Source organism: Mytilus edulis, chromosome 3 (assembly GCF_963676685.1).
Source record: "Mytilus edulis chromosome 3, xbMytEdul2.2, whole genome shotgun sequence".
In the NCBI taxonomy this organism is placed as follows: domain Eukaryota; kingdom Metazoa; phylum Mollusca; class Bivalvia; order Mytilida; family Mytilidae; genus Mytilus; species Mytilus edulis.
The window spans coordinates 22,512,746-22,532,664 of record NC_092346.1 but is presented as its reverse complement, the minus strand read 5'-3'; the positions used below and the strand labels follow the sequence as shown (position 1 = coordinate 22,532,664).

The 19,919-nt window shown below is 32.4% G+C and overlaps 2 protein-coding genes across 2 annotated transcripts in view; one reads left to right on the top strand and one right to left on the bottom strand.

The window, feature by feature from the left end:
- Nucleotides 1-19,919, top strand: part of LOC139514222 (adenylosuccinate synthetase isozyme 1-like) — a 118,525-nt gene that overhangs the window by 77,865 nt on the left and 20,741 nt on the right. The window contains exons 9-12 of the mRNA XM_071303073.1: nt 14,748-14,902; nt 15,862-15,986; nt 17,094-17,191; nt 19,739-19,888. Of these exons, the coding sequence (XP_071159174.1) occupies nt 14,748-14,902; nt 15,862-15,986; nt 17,094-17,191; nt 19,739-19,888 (528 nt within the window). The remainder of the gene's footprint in view (nt 1-14,747; nt 14,903-15,861; nt 15,987-17,093; nt 17,192-19,738; nt 19,889-19,919) is intronic.
- On the bottom strand, nt 5,393-7,232 carry LOC139514223 (uncharacterized). The gene is made up of 2 exons (XM_071303074.1): nt 6,252-7,232; nt 5,393-5,931 (listed from the first exon to the last, which is right to left on the bottom strand). Exons 1-2 carry the CDS (start codon nt 6,427-6,429, stop codon nt 5,594-5,596), a joined length of 516 nt encoding a protein of 171 aa, XP_071159175.1. The 5' UTR covers nt 6,430-7,232; the 3' UTR covers nt 5,393-5,593.

Below are 19,919 nucleotides of genomic sequence, written 5' to 3'. Positions count from 1 at the left end.
GAAACTAATGAACATAAATTTTATAACTGAATATCATTTTTTAGTTATTTGCTGTAAATGTATGTTGAATTAATTGATTGAATTGATATTAAATTTCTGAGAAAAAATATTTGATTTTTTTATTATTTTTCTATACAAAAAAAACAACCTGAATATCTAGAAAAACACTTACAAACTATATACCTAAGTTGGAACAGACTATACAATTGTATGCTCATTAAACCTTTTGTCTTTTTTGTTTTCTTAACTAATAGATAATTGGTTGAATTAAAAGTGGGCAAACCTAACCCGAATAATTCAGTCGTTATATTCCGCTAATCTACGAAGGCTACATTAATGCCTGAACGTCTTCCTCGATAAAGACCGTCAACCGGAAAATTCACACCGCTATGCAATATGGGAATTTTTTACTAAGTTGGCAACTAAAGAAGGAGGAGTTCCGGATGTTAATTGATGTTAAATGATGTGAACTGATGTTAATTGTACAATTAAATGAGACTTACCTTAAGTCGAAATTTGATTGTAATTTTGTTGAACCTATTTATGCTGAGAGTTAACATGAGAGTGTGCATGCCGGTCATAGAGGTCACTTTTCAGAGAATGTAACAGAGCACATAGTACATAATGATACACCAGAAAATAAAATAAAATTGGGAGGGAATACGAGTTATCGGGTGGGCATGTTAACTCTCAGCATAAATAGGTTCAACAAAATTACAATCAAATTTCGACTTAAGGTAAGTCTCATTAAATTGTACAATTTTATTGAACCTATATGCTGAGAGTACCATGAGATTTCAGAGATATGTGATCTGTTACACATAACCAGTCTTTTATGTTGATATAATCAGGCATAAATAATTGTCATAAGGCTAATTTGGACTTATTATTTTAATTGATTATTTTATTAAAAAATTGGACTTTTACAGAAATACTGTTTTTACAAATTTAATAATTTACATGTCAAAACAAAATGTGAGTTAATTAGTGACATTTGATATTTAAGGATTTGTGACAGATTGAGAATTAATGTGAGAGAATTAAGCATATAAGAGAATATGTGTTAATGGGATTATATGAGGAATTATAATTATCTTTTATATTAATTATGTGAAAACTGTTACTTATTGCTATGTGTTATGAAATGTCATATTAATTTGAGTATTGTTACAAATGAGGTATTGTCTGATTAATAGTATAAATATTGTGTGAAAATAAATGTAAAACAGTAGAGAATAGAAATAGTGTGGATAAAGAGTAAGAACAGAGAGTCGAGATAGTTACAGTTAGGAGTCGTACATTTGATATTGACATTGTCCTATGTTTATTTCTTGGACTTGGAATTAAATGATAATCAAAAGTGAATCTGTTTGATCTTTGATAACTGCAACAACTAGTTCCTGTCATTGGTGTAAACGTTTTTCTAATGATTTTTCGCATAAAATTATGACCCCGTAACAAGGAGGCGTAGCGACTGAGCCAGCAGCCCCTTTGTTACATAATTACAAAGTAGTAGTTAACTTGTATTCTTCCAAATTATAACTAAACAATATATACATACATGTACACATAATTACATAATATATGCAACTTTATAGTAAACTGTTCATAGATATTCTAATCAATCAGTTTGACAATTTTTGACTTCTCAAAACTTTGACACTAAAATTATCATTATAATTTTGTTTTGAAACTGGTCTGTTATAAAATTTTCTAAATGTTGAATCATTTGACCATCCTGCAGCTTTTAATATTGTGTCAATAGAAGTAGCACATTGAAAAGCTGCTGAGGTACTAGCTGATCTAGTACTATGTGATTTATAAATTGTAATATCTATACCAGCCAACTGCAGAACAGTTTTCACCCAACGTGCAATAGTGGCTTTAGACACATGTTGATACGGTTTGACACAGCTTAATATTAGCTTTTGAGTTTTTCTGAAGGAAGATGTTCTAAGTAAATATTCCTTAAAAACAGTAACTATACAAAGTCTATCATCATCTATAAAAGCTGGCAACTCTATTGGTTGTAAATGTGATCCAGGCTTCGAACATTTTAATAAAGTTCTTACATCTATATATATGCTACTATCTGTAACATTTATGTCATCCAAATCAAAACAATGAATAGTTTGTAACCTTTGACCTGTTAATAATAACAGTAATGTAACTAACTTATACGATAAAACACGCAAAGTCAACATGTGAACTGGTGTTAATGTCATAAGATATTGTAACACTATATTAACATCCCATGTCTTTTGATATCTAGGTAATGATGGTTTAAGATTAAAAATACCTTTTAAAAATCGCTTCACTAGTGGCCATTGACCAACCGTTATTTCTCTATTTACTGACAAAAAAGAAGATAACATACTTCTTGCAGTGTTAATAGCACTATAACCTAAACCTTGTTTATAAAGTAATGTTAAAAATTCTAAAACATTTAACTCAGTGGCTTTAAATATATCGATTTCCCTTTCACTGCAAAATGACAACCATCTTTTGCAATATGTCCAATATTGTTGTTTGGTAGCTGGTTTCTACGATGATGCAATAATGTCGGAAGCTTCTTTTGATAGTCCATAACTTTGGAACAGTTGCCCGATATCCTGAAAACTGCTAATTTTAATTTCACTATGTGATGTTCTATTGTCGGACTTTGAGGTTGATAAAGTAGATTTTTCTGGCTGTTTATCATAAATGAATCTGCCACTATCCAGTGTAATATCAGTGGAAACCAGTTTTGGGTGTTCCATAACGGTGCAACTAACGTCATGTCTGCTTTGTCCTTGTCTACTTTTTGCAGTATCTTCCCAATCAGACTGAAAGGAGGAAAACAATAGCAATTAATGTTATTCCATTGAACTGAAAAAGCATCTACTGCTTCTGCATAACTATCAGGAAAATATGAATAGTAACGTGGTATCTTGGATGCAAACAAATCCAAATCATGTGGTCCAAATAAACTATTTATAATATGAAAAACATTTTCATTTAATTTCCACTCAATGTCAACATTTATTGATCATGAGAGGCGATCTGCCTCTATATTTGCAACTCCAGGCAAATAAAACGCAGTTACCCAGATTTTTCTATTAATACACCAATTCCATAATTCTTTTGTTAACGTGTTTAACTTCAGAATGCGACCACCCATTTTGTTAATGTAATTCAATGCCACCATGTTATCTACATAAACTTGTATATGAATTTTTTCCCTAGAAGAACAAAACCATTTTAATGCTAGTAATACAGCTTTAAGTTCTAGAAAATTGATATGATTTTTCTGTTCTTCGTACGACCAAAAACCTTTGGTTTCTAACAGTGTATCTTGCACAACTGCACCCCAACCCTTGCTTGAACTATCCGTCTTAAGAATAAAGTCAGGATCCTTTTGATTTATCGGGTTGAAACTGGATTTAAAATTATTAACCCACCAGTTTAAGTCAGAAATATTATCGTCTGACAAAATCATTTTTGCATCAAAATTTCCATAGTGACATTTTAACAATATATCTTTGGTAATCTCTAATGACTTGATATATAGTGGTGCAAACTGTACACCAGGTTGTGTTGCTACTAACTTTCCAATTACTTGGGCAAACTCACGTATTGTAATCTCTTTCTTTAAAATTAATCGAGAACATAATTTTGCAATGTTATCTGCCTTTTCTTCGGTTAATGTTATACGCATTGTGAGTGAATTAATCACAAATCCCCAAAACACAATAACTTGGGTAGGCTGAAGCACAGATTTATCTGGATGTATTGTAAATCCGAGATAATCCAACAATTTTACTGTGTCAGTTATATTCTTTTGACATTCAGCATAAGTTTTGCTGACAAGTATTAAACTGTCATCAATGTATGGTGTATTACAATGCCCTTTACTCCTTAATTTTGAAAAAACAACTTTCAAAATTTTGGTAAAAATTCTCGGAGCTGTTGTTAAACCATTTGGCAAACAAGTATATTCATACAAGACATGTTTCCAATAAAATCTTAAGTATTTTCTGTCATTTTTGTCAACTTTCACAGAATAATAGGCATCTTTCAAATCAACAGATCCAAACCAGCAATTTTTAGAAATGCTTGTCACAGCAGTTTTAAAAGTTTCCATTTTGAAATGAATATGTTCAATATCAAGATTTAACTGTTTTAGATTTAAAATAACTCTATAAGTACCATCTTTCTTAGGTCTCACAAAAATATTTGAGACATATTGATCCTCAGTTTGAGTTACAGGTTGAATTATTCTTTTTGTTATAAACTTGTCTATTTCTTGCTGCACATATTGATTTTCTATAGCATTAAAAACAAGTGGGTGTGGTTTATTAATCTGTGTAGGTATGTTTTCAAATTCTAGCTTATAACCTTTGATTATGTCTAAAATCCAATAATCAGATGTCAATTCTTTCCAACGATCAAAAAACAATGATATTTTCCCTCCAATAAAATTGTTTGGAAAATTTTGTAATTGTTCACAAGATATATCAAGTAAGTGATCATTTGTACTTACATCACTTTCAGATACAACATGATCTACTTTTGATCTTTCTTTTTCTTCTTGTATTGAGTCTTGTTGTAGCAGAGATGCAAACAGTTTTTTTTTCCTGTCAGACAATGGGGCCTACAGGGTACCAAGTATTGCCAGACCCATCAAATTTCTGCCAGACCCATATTTTCACTCAAAAATCAAATGAAATTATGCTATTGAACAAACGTTAATTTTGATTTTGTTGATAGTATTATTATTTTAAAATAAAGAGGTGTTTATTCTTGAGATTATTGCTGGTACTGATACGTTTCCCGTGCGAAATACAAATTGTGCAAGTCATCACATTGTTGTTATAAAGTAACCATGATCTCCCCTCTTGCCATTTTGGGTTGAATGACCTTTCAGGTCGTTTCTCCTTTTCGTACAAAGACCGCTTTACAGCTTTATCAACTTGAATAGGTGACTGGTTTGGTCTTTTACCGGGTTTCGACCCACTTACAAATTTTATCGGCCATGACATATTTCCTGAACTTATCAACTATGCTTAATAGACCTCCTTCCTAGAGAGCGAATTTCTAAAACAAAAAACATGACGGAAATACGGAGAATTGTTCGGGGCGAGATGGACAAGGTACGAAAGACTATTACTGGGCGGAAATACTGGTTCCCGGAGTTAGAAAATGCGGGGGAACAGGACATTTACTTTTATTAAAGATGATCGCAATTTTATAAACAAAATACTCTGCCGGGGCCGACGGGGATTTCAGTTTTGGCGGACCCAAGCGGACTTAAATATTGCCGGCCATCAGGTCCTGCACAGCTACGAGTTTTGCCGGACCTGCATAAATTCTGCCCCTTAGGTCCGACGGGTCCGACGATTAGTTGCATCTCTGTTGTAGTCTAAAAAACTACCATCATTGTATTTTGGTTTTTTGTTCGGTACATGTGCCTTGGGCTTGCCACCATCAATTTTGCGCTTTTTCTTCCCAAATTTGTGAGACGACCCACCTCGCCCTCTGGCGGATTGATGAAATCCAGTTGATTTCTCATGGCCAACTTTCTTGAAGACACTGTTCTCGGCATCCATTTCTTTTATTTTTTCTTTAATGTCGTCTCCAAATAACATGTCGTAACAGGTGTTGTATCATCACACAACGCTTTATATTGTGGCTGTATGTCACCTTTTATAAAACTTCTACGTCTGAAAGTTATTTCGCTGAAAGATGCTTGCAGCATTTGGTAAGTATCCTTACATGTAACAGTGTAAGATTGCACCTCTTGTATTGTTATAGGTTGTTGGTTTGATGATTTTTGTAGGAACATGTCCATCATGTACATCATGGGGCAGGCTGCCTTTGAAAGCAAATTCTGTAAGTGTTGCAACTTGAGATCAACATCTTTATTTCTTGTTGTCATTTGTCTCCAAATGCCTACAATTATTATTAATTTAATTTATTAATTATTGATAGTTTCATAATCTTGACCTAGAAATAGTACATGTATAATATATTTATATATTTATTTTGGATTGTGTTGAACCAATACTAAATAATAGTATTTTATAAACAGTTTTATAAACCTATAATCAGAGACATTTTACTTATTAACATTATGTAATATATATGTCACAGTTAGATCAGCTCTGCTGGAAAAACACTGTTTTATATCTTGATTTATTTCTGTGATAACTATAGTAAGTTTGGTTACAGTAAACATTTATAATTATAGTTATATATTCTTATAATCTCACCTAAATTTACTCTAGGAACTTTAAGGCTGCTAACATTTGCAGGCTTGTTATATTTTTGGGTAAGTTCTTTAAGTTTGTCTTCATTAGGTCTTGTTCTAAGTCCTTGGTTCATGTAACCAGCCAGATCATTGTTTATCTTAGGCCCAGACAGTTCCTCTGTACTGATAAAATCTTTCATAGATTCTAGGACATTAATATTGTCATTTTTCTTGCTAGTATTTTGGCAAGTTCCTCATCTCCTGAACAATCGTCATCGCTGTCATAGACACTCTCGTCATTTCTTTCAGCGCTTGATATATCAGAATATAGTTGTTCTGATTGTTCAGATTTATTATTATTTACATCAAATAATTTGTCCAGCTGCGATTGATAATCGTCATGATGTTTGTTATGTTTCTTCACCACAGGTGCTGGTGTCCTAGAAATCGTCGCCGATTTTCTAGAATTGTTTTTATTTACATTGTTGCTACTATCAGTAGTCGAAAACATCTGTCTTTTCATCATGTTTTGCATGAGAATTTGATTTTGCAACAAAATGTTGTAAACATCCGGTGTCACTTCCGGCACTCTGTCATGATTGACAGCTGAAGCTCCGCCTCCAAACGCGGCTTTTTCAACAGTTGCTTCAAAAACGTTATCATTAATATCGTCATTGATATTATAACCAGACGAAATAAGCCTTGTTGGAACGCAACTTTTGTCAGTATTCGAACTATTCTTGGCCAAGCCAGAAAGTTCTTGTAACGAGTTTATGCTCGATTGGTCAGCCATTATGTTAAAGTTACATTGGCGACAACGTGACAAATTTATCCATCACAATCAAAACACATCGAGAATAGATAAAATCCAAAACTATGTATCAATTTAAAGATCGTATTCCTTAAATTACGCAAATCATAATATCCATTTAAAATCAACTTATATATCCAATATTTTCTACGAATTTAACGGAGGATTAAATCCATGATTTGACCTCTTTAGACCTATTTACGCAGTGACCTCTATAACCAGCATGCGCACTCTCATGGTACTCTCAGCATATAGGTTCAATAAAATTGATGTTAATTAATTATTATCGGATTTGTGTTAATTGAACACTAGTGTTTGGTAAGACAATTACAAAACAGTTGCGCAGACTCATTATCCTGATCGCAGCCGATTGGCTCTCTTTCACAGAGAGCAGGCGACGCGGCCAATGATCATAAGGAGTTCAAGCCCTTGTGTGGGAGAAAATCGGACACGGAAAGGGCTTGAATTATTCGAGTTAGGGCAAACCAGGAGTAAAGGAGGAAATTGCAAAGTAAACATTGACTGTTGTAAATTGTAGTGACAACACTAACTAACCCATGATAAAGTGATCAACAGACCATCAAAGGTGTTAATTAGGCCATAAACATGTCACCTAAAGAAAACAGTAATATAAACAAATGCTATAAACATATCTTGAATTGTCAAATAATTCGTCTTTGTTTTCAAAATTCCAATAGAGAACATACCTTTTATAATTGTATAAATAAACCAATTGTTCAAGACGTTTCGGCCATTGGCCTTCTTCAGTTGTTTATTAGTCCTCTAAATTACATGGCTGCCATTATTTTTTTTCAATCATTGAAAAGATGTTATAGATAAATAATTCTTATCAAAATCAAGCTCAGCATGACATTATAATTTCCCATATGTATGAGAACTGTGAGGATATAAAATGAACACTTTATCATACTAGCATATCCATACAGGAAAACTGACTTTCATCGATCATAAATATTTGTTAAGAGAATTAAAAGATCAAAAGTTGTACAGTTTAGGTTATTAAAGATTGAATGGGTATAATCCTGCATGTGGTTGTAGTTCTGTGACTACTATTAAAGTATTCTCAGATTTGGTGTAATTCAATATATTCTCTAGATCATATCAGTAGTCAAACCTACGGATGGGGATCTTTCCATGTCTTCTTCTTCTTTCAGTTTCCGCACTCCATCATAATATTGATGAATCTGTGCCGTGCATTTGGACAATGGTTGTTTTTATTTCTTTGGACACTTAAATTTGTGGATAAAGTAATCCACAAAAACCATGAAAATTGGTACCCCAGGAATAAAAGTACTTTCACAGTATTTGGATTAAAATTAATGTAAAGGCCAACTTCATTTGTCGACGATACACATTTTCTAAATTTGCAATAAGTGCTGACCACTAAATGTAAAGGTCTTACTACGTCATAAGAACATATTTTCCAAATTTTTATATGACTGCAAAAAACATTTAGCTCTCATGTTGTGGTCGTCGTAAGACTTGTTTAGTTTCCGGACAATAACTTTAGTTTTAGTGAATGGATCTCTATAATTTTTATACGACCGCAAAAATTTTAATTTTTTGGTCGTATATTGCTATCATGTTGGCGTCGTCATCTGCGTCGTCGTCGTCGTCGTCCGAATACTTTTAGTTTTCGCACTCTTACTTTAGTAAAAGTGAATAGAAATCAATGAAATTTTAACACAAGGTTTATGACCACAAAAGGAAGGTTGGGATTGATTTTGGGAGTTTTGGTCCCAACATTTTAGGAATTAGGGGCCAAAAAGGGCCCAAATAAGCATTTTCTTGGTTTTCGCACTATAACTTTAGTAAAAGTGAATAGAAATCTATGAAATTTTGACACAAGGTTTATGACCACAAAAGGAAGGTTGGGATTGATTTTGGGAGTTTTGGTTCCAACAGTTTAGGAATTAAGGGCCAAAAAAGGGCCCAAATAAGCATTATTCTTGGTTTTTGCATCATAACTTTAGTATAAGTAAATAGAAATCTATGAAATTTAAACACAAGGTTTATGACCATAAAAGGAAGGTTGTGTTTGATTTTGGGAGTTTTGGTCCTAACAGTTTAGGAATAAGGGGCCCAAAGGGTCCAAAGTTGAACTTTGTGTGATTTCATCAAAAATTGAATAATTGGGGTTCTTTGATATGCCGAATCTTACTATGTATGTAGATTCTTAATTTTTGGTCCCGTTTTCAAATTGGTCTACATTAAGGTCCATAGGGTCCAAAATTAAACTTAGTTTGATTTTAACAAAAATTAAATCCTTGGGGTTCTTTGATATGCTGAATCTAAAAATGTACTTAGATTTTTAATTATTGGCCTAGTTTTCAAGTTAGTCCAAATTGGGGTCCAAAATTAAACTTTGTTTGTTTTATCAAAAATTGAATAATTGGGGTTCTTTGATATGCCAAATCTAACTATGTATGTAGATTCTTAATTTTTGGTCCAGTTTTCAAATTGGTCTACATTAAGGTCCAAAGGGTCCAAAATTAAACTAAGTTTGATTTTAACAAAAATTAAATTCTTGGGCTTATTTGATATGCTTTATCTAAATATGTACTTTGATTTTTGATTATGGGCCCAGTTTTCAAGTTGGTCCAAATCAGGATTCCATATCAAGTATTGTGCAATAGCAAGAAATTTTCAATTGCACAGTATTGCACAATAGCAAGAAATATCTAATTGCACAATATTGTGCAATAGCAATTAATTTTCAATTGGAGTTATCTTTCTTTGTATAGAATAGTAGTTGATAATATATGTTGGAAATTTGCCAGACATGACTATGATGTCATTTTCTATTTTTATTTGCCAATAACTTTATGTAAATAACTTCATTGGAAATTTGCCAATATAAAATGTTGCTGATGAAGCTTTTTTTCCTTATCTTATCTAAAATGTTTTTAGATAATGTATGTTGGACATTTGCCAGACATGACTATGATGTCATTTTCTATTTTTATTTGCCAATAACTTTATGTAAATAACTTCATTGGAAATTTGCCAATATAAAATGTTGTTGATGAAGTGTTTTTTATTGTTTTATACAATAAACAATGTATATTCACTTTTACTACCAACCAATCTTTACCATTCAGTGATACCAAACACTTTATTTTACATTTTAATATTTTATGATGTATTTAAAAGAGTAGTTATTGTTGCAAACTCCATTAGAAATTTGAATTAATATCAGTTTTGGAAAAAGGGAAGCGGGGATGTGAAAAAAGGGGGGGGGGGTTTAAATTTTTCTCATTTCAGATTTCATAAATAAAAAGAAAATTTCTTCAAACATTTTTTTGAGAGGATTAATATTCAACAGCATAGTGAATTGCTCAAAGGCAAAAAAAAAACTTTTAAGTTCATTAGACCACATTCATTCTGTGTCAGAAACCTATGCTGTGTCAACTATTTAATTTTAGATTTAAAAAGTTTGAAGAAGAAATCTTTAATTGATTTGTAAAATCTTGACATTTGTTTTGTGTAAAAAAAAAACATGTAATGGCAAAAATTTGATCACAATCCAAATTCAGAGCTGTATCACGCTTGAATGTTTTGTCCATACTTGCCCCAACTGTTCAGGGTTCGACCTCTGCGGTCGTATAAAGCTGCGCCCTGCGGAGCACCTGGTTACCAGAAGGTTCAATACCACTAAAGGAAGGTTGGGATTGATTTTGGAAGTTATGGTCCCAATAGTTTAGTAGTTAGGGGCCAAAAAAGGGGCCAAAAAATGAGCATTTTTGCAGTTTTCAAACAATAACTTGTGTTTAAGTGTATGAATCTCTCTGAAATTATTCCACAAGTTTTCATACCATGAAGGGATGGTTAGTATTAACTTTTTGGGATATGGCTCAAAATGTTTTGGAATTAGGGGCAAAAAAGGGGATAAAACTAGGTTTTTCTGGTCAATGGACAATTAAGACAATTTAAAAGCAGTGTACGTAAGGGAGGTAATTCAAAAACATTTAACATACAATTTTGGGTATTTTCAGATAAACCTCCCTTACACTTTTGGTAAATTATGTATAAAGGAATGTCAGGTTTTGAACTAATTGCAAAAAAGGGCGGTGGTAGTAGTTTTCAATTTTTTTTCTCCCAAATTTTTGAAAAGTTTGAAGAAGAAATCTTTAATTGCACAATATTGTGCATTAGATTTGTAAGATCTTGACATTTTAATGTGTCAGAAACTCATATGTCAAATATTCGATCACAATCCAAATTCAGAGCTGTATCAAGTTTGAATGTTGTGTCCATACTTGCCGCAATTCATGGGTGTGGAAATATTTGCTGTGGGCACTTGTCCCTGGGCAAGTTAAACTGTAAATTTCACTTGTCTGGAAAAAAAGTTACTTGCCCTGATGGTCCCAATAAATATTGATGTATTTCATTGTTAGCTAATACATAATTCTTAGCACTGTTTTGCATCACAAGAAAATGAAATCCATTTGTTTAAATGTGTAAAAATTTTGGATAGTAGTTAACATCTATGGAACAGAAACCTTACAGCAAATCAACTAATGAAATGACATGTAAAGGTAATTTTTGTAGCATTTTTTAAAAAGAATTGTAGCCAGTAGGTAGGTATAATGATATATTATTTAGAGGACAGTGAGTGAAGAAATTAAAATTAAATAATGGATAAACTATTGATTTTTTTTTTTGTTTTTCTTTCAACTGACACTTGTTTTTTTGTTTATAATTGTCTTAATGGGCAATTAAAGTATCCCTTCTATTTACCACTCTGACAACAAATAATGTTGACCTTTAATCTATAAATATAAAGACAAAAAAATATTTTATTTTCTGAATTTCCATCCTAGATAGCCAGCCAGGTGCAATCTGATAGTGATAGTCACAATGTCTGAAATTCTCGCTTCCGTATTTTTTTAAATACTCCTTATTATCCATTTGCTTTTTCATTTTTCTACTCTACTCACTACTCTTTTTGTCCTGCTTGTAAACTTTTTTTATAAAGAATTTATCAACGATACAAAATCATATAAAATGATACTTCCGGTGATGATGGATAAAACCTAATCGACGATCCCGGGTCAAGGGTCAAAACCAATGCAATGTTACGCGACTCAGGTTCGCATACTTATTTTTATCTATTTTGGTAATCAATCTATTTCCGGTATTATGTAATATTTAACGTCATGAACATTGTTTTTACTCGCTTACCATTGATTTATTTTACATAAATTAAACATCTTTATACATTTTGAATTTATTCTATAATTTTTTGTTGGATTTGAACTTTGTCTTTTATAATTTTTTACTTGTCCACGGGCAACCCAGACAAAAATAATTACTTGTCCGGTTGTTCAAATGTACAAGTCGGGCGAGTTGGGCATATCATTTCCACACCCCTGCAATTGTTCAGGGTTTGACATCTGCGGTCGTATAAAGTTGCACCCTGCGGAGCACCTGGTTGATAAATGCCAACCATTTAATACAAATATTGTATACTACAATTCAATAAGTGCCGACCTGCCTACCTGCCAACCAATATATATAATACTAAGTTTTACACAGTCAAAAAAGATCCAACATGTCCTACTTTAATGAACTATTTAATAATAAGTCATAAAGATTTACTCATTAAATATTCTACTCATTAAATATTCCTTCTGCTGGAACTATGTACCAAGGATCCGGAAATTTTTTCACCTTATTTCGGTCATTTTCATATAACTTAAAAGTTGGTGCCCCTTTTCAAAAACATTGTCAAAATCTCATTACTGCATGAGTATGCTCATACTCGTAGCATCAACAAACTTGTTTTACTGTTGCATCGCATTTACTTCACGATTTATCCTACCATTTTCCTAAAATCGATCAAGAGCAATTAAGGGAAGGCAACAGTTTAAAAATAAAATGATTATAATGACTCAAAATGATAATTTTCTCAGTCATGGCAACAGTTTAAAAATAAAATGATTTTAATGACTCAAAATGATAATTTTTTCAGTCATGGCTTACGTTTCTTTTGATTCTGAAGTAAAAATTAAAACCGGATGTAATGCGATAATACTAAAACGAACAATTCCGGACTCATTTCCGGGATTAGTTTTGTTGATCAAATTCACAGGAAAACATCAGCTTTTTGATGTTTTAGCTTTAATAATGTAAGAATCTTAATGAAAATAGTTGCACTTGCTTTATTTAGCATGAAGCAATTTTAAATTTACAATTTAGTGTCAAATCTGCGGAAGAGAATTTCAGGCATGCGTATTACATAGTAAACAAAGCATGTGTGTTAGTAGTGAAAAAAATCTTTTTTCTACGTAAAATTAAATCAAATTTTAATTAAATTTTAATCATAATTGATAATTGTATTAGCTGAAAAGTAATTGATATGAAGACAGTTGGTATAATTTTAATTTCTTTATAATTTGGAGCTTGTGATTAATAGTCCGGTGTGAATTAAAAACACAGGTAAAGAGATTAGCGATCATTAGCCAATAGCTCCCCGAGGCATTAATATAGTTATTAGGAGGGCCCTAAGGATTATAACACTTTACTGGAGTGGCAGTTTAATTACATAAAATCGATAAGAAAACAAAAACATGTTCAATATGGCGATTTTGAAACTCGATCTCAACGAAATGACCGAAATTATTTCTATCGAAAAATAAAATTTGACCTAAATCCCAATAAATGATTTAGGACTTTTGAGTTTCCGAATCGGTCATGTCTGGCATATATGACCGTTTCCGGACCCTTGCTATGTACCCTTATACACTACTTAACCAATATCAAGTTGTGATAAACAATTTAAGCAACACTGCCACAGTTTTCATTATGTTTTCTATTAACTGTCTTTAATGCTTACAGTGCTTTGGTTTGTTTGTTATACTGACAAAGTCAATGGGGACTTACAGTTTGCACTCTGTCCATCTGTCAAATCAATTTTCCACACGTTTTTCATCAAGCTTGAAGAAATTAATTTGTTATTGGGTATATTACAAGTTACAGATCAAGTTTGAATTTTGTTCTTCTCTGATGATTTTGAACAGAATTATTGTCCGTTGACTTTGATTATTACTCAAATAATCAGTTTTCTGTTCTTTTTTTCGTCATTCTTGCAGATATTGATTTGATACTTAGTATGTTGTTTTATCTTGACAAGTTACATTTCAAGTTTAAATTTGGTTCATGTTTGATCATTTTGTGCAGAGTTATGGTCCTAAGTAATCAGTTTTCAACACTTTAATCATGCTTGAAGATATTGATGACTAGATGTCTGTTATATAGTTTACTCCATGTCAAGTTAGAGATCAAGTCTGAATTTTGTTATAATACAGTGAATTTAATCGGTAGGGGACTATTATGTATTCCCATGCAATCTCACAGAATGCTTGTTTGTCTTAAAATTGACAGAAGTCAACAGCGTAAAGTACTCCTCTATAATTACTTCATGGATAACTGTTAACAATTTCCATGTACTTTATTATTTAAATGCTTGACAGGAAAGCAAGAAAAAACAAACTTGAAATGTATAATTGACTTTGACTTATTACGGCAAGGACCCAAAAGTCAATAGAAATGTAAAAACAATTTCTTCAAACTTAAAGCAATAAAATATTCACTGTCTGGGGGATCTTTAAGGGTCAGTGGGTAAACTACAAACAGACACTATGTTAATTTAAGCCTAATTTTGTATACTTTATTATTTTACAGGCCTTTATCCATTTGTGACATCATCTAACTGTAGTGTTGGGGGTGTTTGTACAGGACTAGGTATACCACCTCATGTCCTTGGTGAAGTGTATGGAGTGGTCAAGGCTTATCTCACAAGAGTTGGAGGAGGAGGATTCCCAACTGAACTTATGGATGTAAATATAACTGAGTAAAAACTCTTCTTTTTAAGTCTCCTCCAGAATAAGTCAAAGACTTTGCACTCTGTCCGTCTATCTGTCTGCCTGTCCATCTGTCAGTCAGACAAATCAATTTTCCAGACTTTTTCTTCATGCTTGAAGATATTGATTTGATATTTGATGGATTGTATTTCTCGTAACAAGTTTAATTTTCATGATTTTATGTTTTCTCATAGTTCAGTAAAAGCCCTTTCCCTAGAATTATTTCTTTTTTTATGAAATACTTATTAATTACTAGATTTCTGATCAAAGGGAAATAACTCGATTGCAAAAATTTATTTGGGATCAATGCAATGGTCACTGGAAAAAAATCTTTACCCAAGCAATTTGATTTATGTTCTTCAGTTATGTCCCTTTATAACGTTATATGATATTTTGTTTCCGTTGTCTTACTTAAGTTTGTCTCAACTAAATTTAATGAAATGTATATATATAATTATTACCTCTTAACTCGGTTTATGTTCAAGTTTTGGAAGCATCACTTTTACTGTTCTTTAGTTATGTCCCTTTATTATATTATTTTATATGCTAGTGGGGGCATCATCTGTGTCCCCTTACCCCTCAGGAGCACCTGAGATCACCAACAGTTTTTGGTTGGGTTTGTGTTGCTTAATCTTCAGTTTTCTTTGTTTTGTCTTTTGTTATATTATTTGTCTTTTTTTCTATTTTAACCATTTTTAAAACCACTTTCAACTTTTAAAACATCAATTTTCAGAAAAGAACGTGAGACATTACAGCGTGTATGCTCTTGTTTAAGATGACAGAGAGAAAATACAAACAGAAAAAAGAAGATTAACTAAAAAGTTATCTTCATCATTCCTTAAACATATTCTTTCAAGGTCGATAGATTTCATTGTTAGACATACGCATAAATCAAGGTGAGCATTTTGTTAATTTTTTTTCTAAAACTACTACAGGAGACTGGAGACTTGTTGATTAATAGAGGACACGAATATGGTGTAACTACAGGTAGAAGAAGACGTGTTGGATGGTTAGATATGGTGATGTTAAACTTTTCAAATATGATAAGTGGATTTACTGGGTAAGTTTATATGGTGACATGCCAAAAGTGATTGACACATATAATTAAGGATTATCCTGACTTCTTGTGAAGGGTATTAAGACCTTTAATGAAGAGAAACTGCCTTAACCTTCGTAAGTTGCATTGTAAATATAGCCAAACCAAGCCTCTTTGGGGAATACTAAATGTTTTATTTTTTTAATTTTTTTTTTCATCAAAATCTGGGGTTGATCTCAGGTCCTCTGGAAGGGTAAACAGATCCTGCTCCAGATGTGGCACCTGTCTTGTTGCTTATGGTATTACAAATCTGGTAAATAGTCTTAATTTGAAAGGTCACATTAGTAAAAAGAGAAGAGTATTGTAGTTACAACATAAGAAACATCTGATATCATTAGTGAAATGGTTATTCCATAACGATCAACCAACTCTTGATGGCGTCTGTAAAATTTACGAAGGGATGATTTCAACTTCACAATTTGCAATTTTTGGTTTAATAACTTCCTTGTGAGTAGCAATCCCCTATCAAGGAAATCATGACAGGAAATACAAGCCTGGAAATATCCTTTCAATTGGGAGATATATACTCCATATGCAGGCGCTGCTGGAATGTTGCTACATAGAAATGGAAAGTTCACAATTGGGAAGCTGAAATCATCTCTTTTGTCTTAAAGTTTTGTTTTCAACCGACCCTCGTTGTCAATTTCTAGATGTAAGTCAAGATATGAAGCAGACTTGACTGTATCTGCAGTAACCCTTATCTCTTATTCAATGGGATAGATGCATTCAACATAGTCACCAAATTTTGTATTATTTAGTGAGAGAACATGATCTATATAGCGGAACTTAAATTTAAAGGGTATTGCTAACTTCTTATAATGTGTCATAACTTGAATAATGTGTTCAAACTTGCCCCAACTGTTCATGATTTTGACCTCTGGAGTCATATAAGGCTGGGCTCATGGAAGAATTTTATTATATGATAGATGGATAAATTGTTGTATAATTGATGTATTTTATGAAACTAAATGGAAAATGGTTTTTCGATGGGTTGATATTTGAATTCTGGTGAGAATTGGAAATGAAAAACTAAGCAATATAACCTACTTGGAGCTTTTTAATTTATTTCAGGATTGCCATAACAAAGCTTGACATTTTGGATATCTTTAATGAGATCAAGATTGGGATAGGATATTGTCTGAATGGTAAAAAATTGGAAAGTTTTCCAGGTAAATTTATAGTATAATTTCTGTGTGTTGGCACTTCAGAGAAGTTGAATTAGCCCTGCTCACTAAAAACAACTTTTTGTAATGCTTGTCTTGCATTGGATGGAAATTGCTAAAAGAGACATTTTAATTCTGCTATTATTCCTTGCAGAACTAAAGAAACAGGTCTGACTTAACTTCATGTTTTTAATCCCCATAACTAAGTTACCCCTGTCCCATTAATTGTATTAGGTTATTTAAAATTCTAACAGATTAAATGCTAGGCCAAAAATAAGATTTTCAGACCAATCAGGCAACCCATTGTTGAGTTGCTACCCCTGAATTGGTAATTTTATGAAAAGTTTGCAGCTTTTGCAAGGGTTGTCAATAATATTTAAAGTAGTAGGTTAAATAATAAAAGTAGCAGGCAACACTGGCGGTTCGTTGCCCTTCACGGCGAGGGGTCTGGGGTGCAAAATCCTGCACCCTTGGGGGCTTCTGAACTCTAATTTTGTTCTTTGCAAACACCATTTTTTTAATGATGATAAGGTAAATGAGCAGCAAGATGGTCATATTTTCTATAAAGTTGATCACATATCATCAAGACTTTCAGCTAACAAGTTGTTGAAGTTGTTTGCGGATTTTTGAGGAAAATAATGAAGGCATGACTCTGTAAGACATGGTGATCATTCAGGAAAAGATTTAACTTTGATTTTATTAGTTGAAAATATTTTTGATTTAACTGTAGACCTGGAATTATTCAAATAGTTCTAACCCATAGGAAACATTTTTCAGTATGAATAATTTCGAATACTTATCACAATAAATCAAATGATGAATTCAATGGACTGTTGTTTAAAGGCAAAAAGGATGCACTTTGGTGAAATTACAATAATCTAGAATTTAAAATTGATACCATAATTCAGAAGAGCATTAGTTATAAGAAGCAAACAAAAGGAAAGAAAGAAATCTAAGATCTGCTTAAATTTTGGTATTAAAATGACTTTTTGTGAGTTATTTATTGAAGTCTTATATTTAAGAAAGGAAAAATGGGGTCATCATGGTCATGGATCAAAATATTTGACCCTGTATCAAAGGAAAAAAACAGAAATTAAACATCTGACAGAAATTCCAGAACCTGGCCAAAGTACATCCTTGAATGCATAATGCAAGACTCACACTTCTTTATAATCATAGAAAATCTTATAGTACTTTGCAGCGAAATCAACAACCAGCATCTATTTTACCGGAAATTCAATTTTATTAACCAATCAGAAATGTCGTTATATATCTCTCTAGATTGTCCTAGATAGTGACCGACGATCTAAAACTAAAAGAACGATTTATATGTTTTTGACATCAGAAAAACAACAGATGGGAATAACGACCATTTCAATCGGCAATCGGTTCTTAATGAATACGCTGTTAAATTTGGTTATCTTGAATATTATTATAGATAGAAATAAACTGACAAATAAGTCAGCATGACTGAAATGGTCAGTTGACCCCTTAAGGAGTTATTGCCCTTTATAGTCAATTTTTAACCATTTTTCGTAAATCTTAGTAATCTATTACAAAAATCTTCTCCTCTGAAACTACTGCGCCAAATTAATCCAAACTTGGCCACAATCATCTTTGTGGTATCTAGTTTATAAAAAGGGTTGTGTGTCCCGATCAACCAACCAAGATGGCCGCCATGGCTAAAAATAGAACATAGGGGTGAAATGTAGATTTTGGCTTGTATCTCTGAAACCATTAGAGCAAATCTGATATGGGGTAAATTTGTTCATGAAGTGAAAATCTATCTGCCCTGAAACTCTTAAATGAATCGGACAACCTGTTGTTGGGTTTCTGCCCCGAAATAAGTAATTTGAAGGAAATTTTGCAGATTTTGGTTATTATCTTGAATATTATTATAGAAAGATATACACTGTAAACAGCAATAATGTTCAGCAAAGTAAGATTAAGTCAACATGACCAAAATTATCAGTTGACCCCTTTACGAGTTATTGCCCTTTATAGTCAATTTTTCATAAAATTTTGTAAACTTTTACAAAAATCTTCGCCTCGGAAACTACTGAGCCAAATTTAACCAAACTTGGCCACAGTCATTATTTGGGTATCTAGTTTAAAAATGTGTGGCGTGACCCGGCCAACCAACCAAGATGGCCGCCATGGCTAAAAATAGAACATAGAGGTGAAATGTAGATTTTGGCTTATATCTCTAAACCAAAGCATTTAGAGCAAATCTGACATAGGGTAAAATTTTTCATCAGGTCAAGATCTTTCTTCCCTGAAATTTTCAGACAAATCGGACAACCTGTTGTTGGGTTGCTGTCCCCGAAATAAGTAATTTTAAGGAAATTTTGCAGATTTTGTTAATTATCTTGAATATTATTTATAGATACGGAATAAACTGTAAACAGCAATAATGCCGCAGAACCCTTTCAAATTTTTTACTTTCACTAAAATCCATTTCTTTTGTTTAATTTCATCTGGGTTTCAACTTGAATGTAAGTTGTGATTTATATTGATGATTAATTGCTTACAGTATGTCTATTTTTTTTATAGCTCTAGCGGAAGACTTAAAGCATGTAACAGTTGATTATATCACCCTTCCTGGTTGGAATCTGGACACTTCGAAAGCCAGATCATTTAGCGATCTTCCTCCTAATGCTCAGGCTTATGTCATGAAAATTCAGGAGTTAATGAATGTACCAGGTGAGTTTGTTGAAACAGAGCCTTCAATAGT

Coding starts and splice junctions, on each gene's coding strand:
- LOC139514223 (XM_071303074.1), bottom strand. CDS start 6,429: ATGAAAGATTTTATCAGTACAGAGGAACTGTCTGGGCCTAAGATAAAC. Junction 5,932..6,251: donor AGTTCCTAGAGTAAATTTAG/GTGAGATTATAA, acceptor TAATAATTGTAG/GCATTTGGAGACAAATGACA.